A 12,753-nucleotide genomic window follows, 5' to 3' on the forward strand; every position below is an offset into this window, starting at 1 on the left:
TACAGTACAGTCTCTCTTCGACTTATGACGGGGTTCCGTCCTGACGACCAGGTCGTAAGTTGAAAAGGCGAAAATAATACATAGAAATTCTAAAATGAAATACAGTACAGTAAAAGTAATCAATAATGAAAAATTAATAAAGTGCACTTACCTTCAATGTAGTCAGCTGAATGCACATGGGGCCTCTAATTTTTTAATTAAGCACGGAGACTACATTAATTGGATGAAGCAGAGGAGAAGACAGGGCCGTCGTATATCCGGGTTTGCGCAAGTCGAGGAGAGACTGTACATAGTTTATGAAATAGGGAACATTAAAAAAACAATCTTATGAAAATAACAACACTTACTCACTGAATACTGTACAGTGGTCTAATCAGATTTGCTATAGGCCTAATGAGAACTAAGACACTTGAGTATGTAAGCAGACTGGGGCTGATCAGGTGTTACCACATTCATCAGGTTTATTTATTTAATGATTCAAAATTATATTCTCATATGATTGGCCTTTTATAGTTTATGGTTCATAAACAATATGTAATATGACTTGAAAACAAAAGGATAAGCAATCCCACTTATCTGCAATTAATACTTTAACACCCCTATTTGATATTTGCAAGGCATACCACACTTATTTGCAAATGAAAAATTACAATGCCCTACAGTAATATTTCAAACCAGACAAGCTAGCTGTAGCTCTCATATTCCAACATAAGGCTTGGTTTACACGATCCCCCCCCCCTGTTGCTTCTTGTACAGACCCACGTGATTTAGAAATGAATGAAATTCAATAGGACAGAGAATACACGTGAAAATTCACGTGCGATACATGCTCAACCCATGCCTGTATCTGAAAAAATATGCCGAGCATTTTTTTAATTCTCCATATGAAGCATATATTATCAGTTGTGGTGCTTCTATGGTAGGGGCTGGAAGTGCCTGTGACTATTTTGGGTAAAATTTCAAATTATTAGACATGTACAAATACAGTAGGTTCTTGATAAATTGGAATAGTTGGGGCAGACCCCAGTCTGAAAAAAGTAAATACAGTCATGCGCTGGTTAACGTCCTAGATACGTTCTTGGAAACGTGACGTTAACCGAAATGGACGTTGTCCGATCATCACATAAACTTTGTATTTATACTTACGTGTATGTGGAATACTATATACGTACATATACACTTTTACTCTTAAATCACTACTGTAATGTGATACAGGTGATTAATTTTTATCTCTTGTGCAAAATTCGTGACGTTTATATTTAAGTTATTCACTGTTTTACAAGGATTCCAGCAACGCTGGGCAGTTGAGGGAGGGAGCGAGGGGGCTTGGGGGGAGGGGAGGTAGTACGTTTGACAGTTGGCACAGGCCCAAGGTCTAACGCGTGTACCTGTATATTTATCAGTTCTTAAGTGACTAAGCTTCTCTCTTATAAAAAGCCAGTGACATGACCTGGGTGAATATAATTAACATTGCTGGGATTCTTGTAACATACTAATTAATTTGAATATAAACATGCTATAATTTGCACTAGACAAAACAATATTAGTACCGTAATCAAATTAGTACATGTGCACTCCAGCTTTGCACTAAGGTCATTTATTTCTTTTACGTTTCTTTTAGTATGGTGTGTGCATGTAAATGGATGAAAATAAATGAAGAAATTGATGTAAATCTACCCAAAAATACAAAAAACACAAAAAATTTTTTTTATAAAATGTACTACACTAATGTACTACATTTTTTATATCTTGAGCAAAATATATGACGCTTATACAGTAAAACCTTGATTAACCGACCCTCGATAACCGACTTTCGGATTAGCCGTCAGTCCCGAATTCCCCTTTTTTTTTTTTTTTATATACAGGGATTAGCCCACCCAGGCACAGGTCACTGACTCACATTGGTGCCTGGGGGGCGATAATGTAATAATATTAATGCTAATAATAATAATAGTAATAAAGAACCATAAATGAATGCAAAAATGAAAAAAAAAATCAAGAGTGAGAAACAATGTACCTATATGTTTGTTGTGTTGTCAATAGTAAGAGAAACAATTGAGACCCTGCAATTGTGTGTAAATGAGGCAGAAAGTTGGATCAGCAACCTGGGACTTGGTCACAATTTTCGTGATGACATATGTTCTTTGACTTTTCCATTTTTTATTCACGGTTTCTGTGCTGGTTCATATTTGTTAACTAAAGTGGTTAATGTTTTAAAGCAAATTCTATTGAAATCTGAATGGCAAATGAACAAAAATGAATAGAGGGAATTAAATGAGGTAGGTTAGGGAAAGGTACTTTGAAAATGTATGTTTTATTTCCGTAGAATTTATGTACTATTAACCGACCTTTTGGATTCTCCGTCGGCCCCTTCCCCCCATATGTGGTCAGTTAATCGAGGTTTTACTGTATTCTAATTAATCTCCGTCTTGCAAGAATTTTAGCAATGCAAATTATATTATCCTAACTTTAGTCTGAGATATTATATAAAATAAACGTTAACCGGCGCATGACTGTATATGGAGGGTGGTGGAGATAAAGCTGCTATCTGAACTGTTTAAAAAAATCATTTGGTGGTATGTTATTACTGCACTTCAACAACTAAGGTTCTTAAGTGTATAACAAGGTTATTAAAAGACTACAGTATTACAGTAAGTCCGCACTTAACGTTGTCCCACTTAATGTTGTTTCGGTACTACGTCGCTAAACTTTAGAGACTAAAAATTGGTTTAACGTCCCGGTGATCCGGTACTATGTCATTTTGCGTCGTCACGGACTACATTTTACGGTGCATCACCCTCTCTCATCTGGCCGCACTATGCTGTCTCAGTGACTCGTCACCCTCCTCCTCCCCTCCCGCCATCCGCCTCCTCTGCTTCACTACCCACGACACACTCGCTCTATCACCTCCGCCCATCAGTGAGTACGTAGTTGTATATGTATGCATTATTTTCTATAGAAATAACAATGATTTTCTGCATATGTAATGTATTTCATGGGGCAAAGGGAGGCTCAGGAACTTAACTCCTGTATTTTATCTATTATGGGGAAAATTGATCCTCTTCACTATGTTTTGTATAACGTTGCGTTTTTAGGAACGTAACCCCGACGTTAAGCGAGGACTCACTGTACATCAACAATAAAAAAATATGAAACGAAACTCTGGGTTGAAAATCAGACATAAGTCTGGCTGTCAACAACTGTTTTCACCGAGATGGTTATTATTTACTGTAACATTTTAATGTGTAAGCTGTAATCGCCTTTAGAGTAATTAAGGGATAATGAGACCCATCACGTTGAACGCGAACATTATAATTCGGTCAAACCTATTGAATACAATTCCTTCTTAGTAATTCAAATAATAAATCATACGTAGGTAATCATACATAAATGTTTAGTCCACTACATATTACATAACAATCATAGCTATCTTAGTTGTGTAATTAGTCTAATCATAATGTCAATAAGGGGTACTTAATTTGCCATATTTCCCTGCTGTCACAATGATAAGCAATACAATGGACACAGTCGGCCTGTGTAAACTTAAATATTGGTTGTACTTACGGGCGAAAGTCCTCAAACCTAATGGGTTGGGTGTTTACCATATGATAGGAAGAGCTGAAGTGTTAGTGCAGCTCTATCAGGCCCTGCATCAGGTGTTTTATACCCAAACAACTCCTCCCTACTACCACACAAACACCATCCTTCACCCTGTCTCTCTCTCTCCACTACCTCAATACTCTAATACGGGCAGGCACGCCTAATAAAACATGACAAGACTTACAACATAACAATATTTATTTGAGTGTTATCCTACTGCTTGCGGTAACATAAGCAACCGCAGAATTTCTCTTGTGAATAAAGAGAGAACTATATTCTGTACAGTATCATAAAAGTAAAAATAAGAACAAATAAGTGTAGAGGTATATTGTATGTGGAAGATGCGTGTATATCTGGGAGCAGCAGGCAGAGGGGAGGAGGGATAGGGTGGGTGGGTGGGTGGCTCCCTCTTTCCCCCCCCAAGATCCTTTAAACACGTTTATGCAATTTCACCATTATTTTCAAATAATTTAGGTTCATTTGGTGCCAGGTTGATAAAATATTTTCTTACAAGAATCAACTTTCCTGAAAAAAAAAGAAAAGAATCCCACACTGAACACCATGAATCAATTGTTAACAAAGGCCACAATGTTTGGCTCAAACAACTGATAGGCTTAGCTGCTTACCAGAATGTCTGTCTTAAACACTTTTTTTAGTAAATTAGTACCGTACAGTAGTGTATTTATTATCACTTAATAAATACTTTTGTAGTGTATTTATCAACACTTAGGTAATATTGTAGTGTTCAGTGTTGTGTATCTGCATATACCCTGGTTTATTCATTAATCATTTGTCTAAGTGTACAAGTAGCCAAACTGAGCCATCATGTGACGCTCAAAGGTAATAGATAACATTGTTAGGAAGGTATCTTCACTTAAAATATTGTACAGTGTGTTATAGTGACCTTATTGTAAGCTGGTCTGCTGAAAGCTCTCACATGAATGCATTCTGAGTGAAGACCTTCCAATACAGCTTATCCTTTTATTTTCAAGTCGTATTACAATTGCATATTGTATTTTTTATTTATTATTGAAGATTTTATCTTAACCCTCTCGGCCTCGATTTGAACATAAAAGGCGAAAAAACTTAGTCTCAACCTCGCGACACCATCGTGGCGTCTAATGGGCTGTATTTTCAAATGACTCAAAAACTATCCAGTGAAACTGACTGAACTATGGACGCCATTTGACAGACGTCGTTCTCTTTGTGTGGGCCTTATTACCTTCCCCTAGAATCTAGGGCTTAGATGGTCTTGGTCACCGTGTGAGTGGCGTCCCTCTGGCCATTAGAGTGAGAGGAGGGTGCACTGCTCGGCCCTTTAAATTATTCCATGAGTTTTTGTGTTATATTATTTTTCCTTATACCATGATATTCTACATGCTTTATTCTTTATTTTAATATATAATACATATCAATGAACACCATAATACAGTAAAGCCTCGAATAACGACGTTAATGTGTCCTCCAATTATTGCAGTGTAAGGTGAATCATCGCATCCCGAATCATTAATTACCATTAAAATAAAGCAATAATAATGAGATGCGTTCCCAAGTGTGACCTTTTCATATCTTTTGTGTGACTTTTTACCCTCTTTGCCCCCAAAAAATACAATTAATGAAAATTGCAAACTATATTCTTTAAATAATGTTTCTGAATGCACCTTATACAATATAAATGAATAATAATATGGTCACACAAGAGATGGGACGCCATTGTTTTCGTTAGTGTTTACAGCCGGGAGTCCGGGACGATGGTTCTACACGAGAAAATCAAGAAAATAAGACCCTGGTTGTAGCTGTAGTAAATTTAATGTAAAAAAATGAATATATGTTTTAAGTAACGTTATTTAATGTTAATAAATGGAACAATCGAAGTAGCTAACCAATAATGGCAAAGAAAAAACAGATAGATTGGGAACGTCAACATATACGTGCGCATTTAGGGATATCACGTCATTTATCTTTTTAAGAATATGTACAAAAGATTCATTATTGTTTATTACTGAATATGTATTTGATTGAATTAATCTTTATACAGTATATGTGAAATGAACAATACATTTCATTAATAATACGTAGAATATTAAAACACACAAGAGGATAAGAGACGACATTGTTGTCAGTGTTTACACCCGAAATGTCAGTTATCCACCTGAAACTGAAGAAAATAAGTTGTTATTGTAGTTAAATTAATGTAAAAAATATGTATGTTTTAATTAATGTTGTTTAATGTACAGTAGAATTAACCATTGATATTAAAGAAAAAGTGCGACAGTGGAATGCCAATGTATACGTGCGCACTCAAGGAAACAGTCATTTATCTTAAGAATATGTACAAAAGATTCATTATTGTTTATTACTAATTATGTATTTGATTGAATTAATGTTTATATATGTGAAATGAACAATGCAATTCATTAATAATACATAGAATATTAAAGCACACACGAGGAGACAAGACGGCATTGTTTTTTTGAGTGACGATGGTTCTACATAAGAAACTGAAGAAAATAAGGCCCTGGTTGTAGCTGTAGTGAACTTAATTTAAAAAAAATTGAATACAGTGGGGTATGCTATAATGAACGGATCCTACTACGAATATTCCTATAATGAACGGTTTTACCTATAAAATGAGAATACTATCACGAACGCAACTCCTACAACGAACGCGGATGAATACCGGACTATTTCGCCTGGCGCATGAATATTGTTGTACCGCGACCCACAACAAGATCGTCAGGCGCCATCTTTGTCTCATTGTGTAGCCAGTGCACCACTGTTATTGTTGAAATTTCGTCTTTTGATGTGGAAATAGAGTTATTTGTATATATATTTTGTTATACAAGTGTATAATTGTAACAATGAATCATCCAAAGCAAGTGAGAAAGCTCATAACTCTTGAAACTAAGAAAGAAATCATAAAGAAACGTGAGAATGGAACAAGCATTGCAAAACTTAGTAATGAGTATGGGATGGCTAAGTCGACTATATGTACAATTTTGAAGAATAAAGAGGAGTTGAAAACTGTGCAAGTGGCTAAGGGAATCTCTAGACTTAGCAAAGCAAGGTGTAATGTGATTGAGGAGATGGAAAATTTACTCTTAGTGTGGATAAAGGAGAAAGAAATGGCAGGTGATAGCATTAGTGAAGCTATAATTTGTGAGAAGGCCAGACAATTGTTTGAGGACCTTAAAGCCAAGACTCCCAGTGGAAGTGATAGTGATGTGCCAGTGTTTAGGGGTACCAAGGGGTGGTTTACTGGTTTCAGAAGGAGAAACAAGTTACATAGTGTTGAGACACGGTGATGCTGCTAGTGCAGATAAGGATGCTGCTAAGGAACACCATGACATTTTTTTGAATGTGATTCAAGAGGGAGGCTTTGTTTCTCAGCAGGTATTCAACTGTGATGAAACTGGACTTTTTTGGAAAAAAATGCCTCGCCGTACATACATTACCAGGGAGGAAACTTCTGTCCCTGGCCACATGCCAATGAAAGATGGGCTTACCCTCCTTCTTTGTGCTAATGCTTCTGGTGACTGCAAAATAAAGCCACTCCTTGTGTACCATGCAGAAAACCCCAGAGCTTTCAAAAACATTAGGAAGACCCGCCTTGGTGTTATGTGACGGTCAAACCCAAAGGCTTGGGTGACCAGGAGTTTATTCTCTGAGTGGGTAATTGAGGTGTTTGGACCCAGTGTTCGGGAATACCTCAGGGAGAATAATCTTCCACTGAAAGCTTTGTTGGTGATGGACAATGCACCAGCCCACCCTCCTAAATTGATGGTTGAATTGCCAGAGGAGTTCAACTTCATCACTGCACTTCTTGCCACCCAACACAACACCTCTCATCCATCCCATGGATCAACAAGTAATTTCTAACTTTAAGAAGCTGTACACAAAGGCACTGTTCAGAAAATGTTTTGCGTCCACTTCTTCCAGTGATGTTAGTAAGGAATTTTGGAAGAATCACTTCAATATCGCAGACGCTGTGTTTTTAATTGCGTCAGCCTGGAAAGAGGTTACTATGAGGTGTCTTTGTGCTGCTTGGAGGCCATTGTGGCCTGAATGTGTGCTTCAAAGAGACTTTGAAGGCTTCGAAAAGTTAGAGGAAGAGGCTGTTGTACATGAAATTGTGTCTCTGGGCAATTCCATGGGCCTGGAAGTGGATGATGATGATGATGTTGAGTTGGTGGAAGAGCACAGTAAGAAGCTGTCCACTGAGCTGCTGCTTGAGCTTCACAAAGAAGAGAATGAGACACTGAAGTGGAGCTTGACTTCTGAGGAGTCAGGGGAGGATGAGGACAAGGAGGAAAGCCACATCATTCCACCCAAAGATCTCAAGGATGTGTTCTTTTGCTGGAGCAAACTGCCTAAGTTTGCTGAGGATTATCATCCTGATGTTGGTTCTGTGCAAAAGGCCATCAGTGTGTTTAATGACAATGTGATGAACTACTTTTGGAAGGTCCAGAAATCAAGGTTGAAGCAGCCAACCCTGGATTCCTTCTTTAAAAAAGTAGCAAAAGAACCAACAGACAAAGTGCCTGTAAGACAGTCACCAAAGAGGGCTAGGAAGGATGACTCCTCTCCTTCCACCTCTTCTCCATAATTCTCTCCTCCCCCTCTGCCTCCTGTCCTGCATGCTGAACAACACTAAGGTAAGATAAAGTACCGTATTTTTTACATTTTCCACAGAAAATTTTCAGTGTTAAGTGGTTGTATTTGGGGGCCTGGAACGGATTAATCCTATAACGAACGAGGTTCTAGAACCAATTAGATTCGTTATAGCATACCCCACTAGTGGGGTATGCTATAACAAATCTAATTTCTAATTGGTTCTAGAACCTCGTTCGTTATAGCATTCGTTCATTATAGGATTAATCCGTTCCAGGCCCCCAAATACAACCACTTAACACGGAATATTTTCTGTGGAAATTGTAAAAAATACGGTACTTTATCTTACCTTAGTGTTGCTCAACATGCAGGACACCTTGCTTTGCTAGGTCTAGAGATTCCCTTAGCCACTTGCACACTTTTTAACTACTATTTATTCTTCAAAATCGTACATATAGTCGATTTAGCCATCCCATATTCATCACTAAGTTTCGCAATGCTTGTTCCACTCTCAAGTTTATTTATAATTATTCTTAGTTTCAAGGGTTATTAGTTTTCTCACTCGCTTTTGACGATTCATTGTTACAATTGTATACTTGTATAACGAAATAGTTATAAAAATAACACAAATTTCCACATCAAAAGACGAAATTTTAACAAGTTCAGTGGTGCACTGACTACACAATGAACCAATATGGCGCCTAATGCTCTTGCTGTGAGGCGCGGTACAACGATATTCATGCGCAGGACGAAATAGTCCCGTATTCATCTGCGTTCGGTGTAGGAGTTTCGTTCGTTCTAGCATTCTCAATTTTATAGGTAAAACCATTCGTTATAGGAATATTTGTAGTAGAATCCGTTCGTTAAAGCTTCCGGGATTTAGTTATTATTTATATGAAAATGTAATTTTTTTTTATTTATTATATTTTGGTCGTAAATACGAATGCAATAAGGACGTAAATTGAATTGGGTTGTTGGTCGAACCGTTGTTATCGGAGGCTTTACTGTACTGTACAAGCAAAATGTGAATGGAAATCGAGATGTTACAAAACATTTTCCTACTTTTTCAACTTCTACTAAAAAAAAGTGGCTTAAGTTTCAAGAATTTTAATTTTTTTGTGGTTTCATACAATTTTTCAAACAAATATATATTTTTTTCAAAGATTTTTCGGTAAAAACCTCCGAGGCTTAGGATAAGTTTTCAAGCACTTATGTGTCTCGAGCTCTGGGGTGTAGAGGGTTAATCACGATGACCCATTAACCATAAGAGGCCAATCATATGAAAATATAATACTGAATCAATAAATAAATAAACCTGATGAATGCGGTAACACCTGATCAGCCTGCTTACATATTATAATCAGTGTCTTAGTTCTTAGTAGGCCTATAGCAAATCTGATTAGACCCAGTCTCTATTTCAATTAATCCCATATGTTCTGTTATTTCATTTACGCCTTTCTCGTTTTACACGGGCCTCCACGGGTTCAATTGACCGCGTAATTGAAGACCCAACTGTACCCTATTTCTGGGCTGTCACCACCAAGAAGGACTATAAAAAGTAAACAAATTTAAACAGTTTACTGAAAAATATTTAAGCATACAAAGTAATACAAAAGGGAAAAATAACACTTTTGTTACAATAAACAATATTATGTTAGCAGATAAACATTTAAACTAAACACTTAATTAATATTACCTTGTCCCATACCCACATTACTAACAACACACATGGTAGAGGAGATACTGGATATATTTTCTTCCCTCATTACGTATCCAGCCTTCTTTCACTCTAGGGGAATATAGTTCCAACAGTCTTTCACTAAGGACACACACAGCAGTGGGATGCCACGCTAAATATCACAGCCAAATCCAAGAGAGGAACAGCCAACCTTGGCGAGCAGTAGTTAGTGGCCAACTGTCTTCACGCCGCACTCCCAGCTTCCCACCACACTTTGGAAGCGTCAACAGGGAGGATTCGGAGAGAGTTGAACCAGGGTTGTTCGCAGTCTCTGATTCGAGAATTGGATAGAGGGGCAAACGACTCCTTGGGTCATAACACAGTTACTGTACTGTACTTAGAAATGTTTAAATTTTGATTGGGGCAGATAACAGAAAAGAACCTTTTCCTTGTCCCCCCAGGAGAAGTTGTCTCTCATAATTCCATAATTCCTAAAATCTCATATCTCGTAAGAGCTAGAGCCCTAATTATTTCGAATTATGGTGATTTTACTGTAACCGCAAATTTAATAATGTGAATTTGTATTTTGCAAATTATTGCGACACCATTGTAGGGTGGTCGTCCAATTAAAGTGAACCAGTTTCAGGTTGGCAACACTGGGTTGGGGTTTGAGCGGGAGGAGGAAGCGGGGTGGCAGTTGGTGGTGCAGGTCCTTGGATTCAGTGCACTATGATCGTTGGTCGGTGCTGCAGCGTGTGTTTGCCGTGGAATAGGTTCTTCCCAGGACGCATCATTTCCCGGTTTGGTTACATTCTGTGGCCTCCACGGTCTTCAGATTTGACAGCTACAAATTTCTTCTTATGGGGGTATCTGTAAGAGTAGGTGTATTCTCATCGATTCCACAATATTGATGACCTGAGGGCCAGAATTTGCCAGGAGGTTGATGCCATTTCTCCAGATGTGCTCCGTAGTCTTGCACATCTTATGCCAACGACTGCACAGTGTATTGCAAAGACGGGTGGACATTTGGATGACATAACTTTCAAACATTAATAACTATTGTTTCTAAAGGTTTTCAGAAACTTGCAAACTACTTAAAGAATTTGTCCATTTCATGAATTTTTATTTAATTTTCAACATGTTTCACTTTAATTGGACCACCCTGAATATTAGATATTTTTAAATTATAAATAAAAATTTTATGCTACTTGAAGCCACATTTTGTTAGTAAAATTAATGCACCATGTTGTTTCAGGGCCATTGACTTTGACAGTATTGATAATCGGCTGTATTGGACAGACATTTCTGTGAAGTCTATTTCTCGTGCCTTCATGAATGGGTCCCAAATGGAACCTGTGATAGAGTTTGGACTTGCGTATCCAGAGGGTATGGCTGTGGACTGGTTGGCCCGCAACATATACTGGGCAGACATGGGAAACAGCAGGTATGTTTTGAAGTAACATTTTAGCTTTTAAAAGTCTAATTTCTATAATTGAAATATATTATTCTTGTTAGTCAATTACTTCTTTCTGGTTAACTAGAATCATCATGGATTTTTTTTTTTTTTTCAATAAATTTATATGATTTTATTTGTATAAAGACACTGATTTCTAAAATAATTTCACACTAAGTAGGTGTAAACCACAATTCCCACCAGTGTTAAAGAAACGAATGTAACCACTTCAAGAAAGTGAAAAATACTTAGATACATAACAGTTCTGTATGATTTCTTCATAGTTCCCTCCTTGTCTACTATGGTATTATATGCTGGTAATATATATGTACAGTAAAGCTTCGAATAACGATTGTAATGTGTCCTCCAATATTGCAGTGTAAGGTGAATCATCGTATCATGAATCATTAATTACCATTAAAATAAAGCAATAATAATGAGATGCGTTCCAATGTCTGACATTTTCATATCTTTTGTGTGGTTTTTACCCTCTTTTCCCCCAAGACAATAAAATTTATGAAGAATGCAAACTATATTCTTCAAATAATGTTTATGAATGCACCTTATACAATATAAATCAATAATAATATGGTCACACAAGAGGAGATGGGACGCCATTGTTTTCGTTAGTGTTTACACCCGTGACAATGGTTCTACATAATAAACTGAAGAAAATAAGACCTTGGTTGTAGCTGTAGTAAAATTAATGTAAAAAAAAAATATATGTTTTAAGTGGATCAATAGAAGTAGCAAACCACTAATGGCAAAGAAAAAAGCGAGATGGTTTGGGAACGCCAACGTATGTAAGTAAGGAAACAGTGTCATTTATTTTATTAAGAATATGAACAAAAGGTTCATTTTTGTTTATTACTGAATATGTATTTGATTTAATTAATGCTTATATATGTGAAATGAACAATACAATTCATTAATAATACATAGAATACAGTTAACCCTCACTTTACGCAGTTAATGTAACCCGCAGGGTCCCGCGTAAAGTGAGAAACGCGTAAAGTGAATAACATAACATATGGGATTAATTGAAATAGAGTCCGGGCCGACCCCCAAACTCCACTTTTTGACGATACACAACTATGTTGTAAAAATTTTATCTTAACTTTATGATGGTATGAAAAAACAAGCAATATAGAAGAGGTGGGATTAGGAAAAATAAAGGTTAGGTTAGAAAAACTAAAAGTTAGGTGGAACACTTACGGTAGTAGAAGAGATGGGTCGGCATACGGGGATGGAGGCTGGTTCCGAGGCAGAGGGCAGATTACTGGCCCTCAGGTGAATCACCATTACTAGGTGAATCACCATCACTGTCACTTACAGTTGTCAGGGCTTCCCTGACAAATCATTCAGTCATCTTCACTATCACTGGCTTGGGCTGGCTGTGGTGGGTTGCTGG

General features: G+C 37.2%; 1 protein-coding gene across 1 annotated transcript in view; it reads left to right on the forward strand.

Annotated features, from left to right (window-relative positions):
- LOC121873152 (low-density lipoprotein receptor-related protein 6-like) overlaps positions 1–12,753 on the forward strand; it is a 197,415-nt gene that overhangs the window by 103,778 nt on the left and 80,884 nt on the right. The window contains 1 exon segment of the mRNA XM_042376470.1: positions 11,145–11,333. Coding sequence (XP_042232404.1) covers positions 11,145–11,333 — 189 coding nt within the window.

This window comes from Homarus americanus, unplaced genomic scaffold (assembly GCF_018991925.1).
Source record: "Homarus americanus isolate GMGI-L3 unplaced genomic scaffold, GMGI_Hamer_2.0 scaffold32929, whole genome shotgun sequence".
NCBI lineage: Eukaryota > Metazoa > Arthropoda > Malacostraca > Decapoda > Nephropidae > Homarus > Homarus americanus.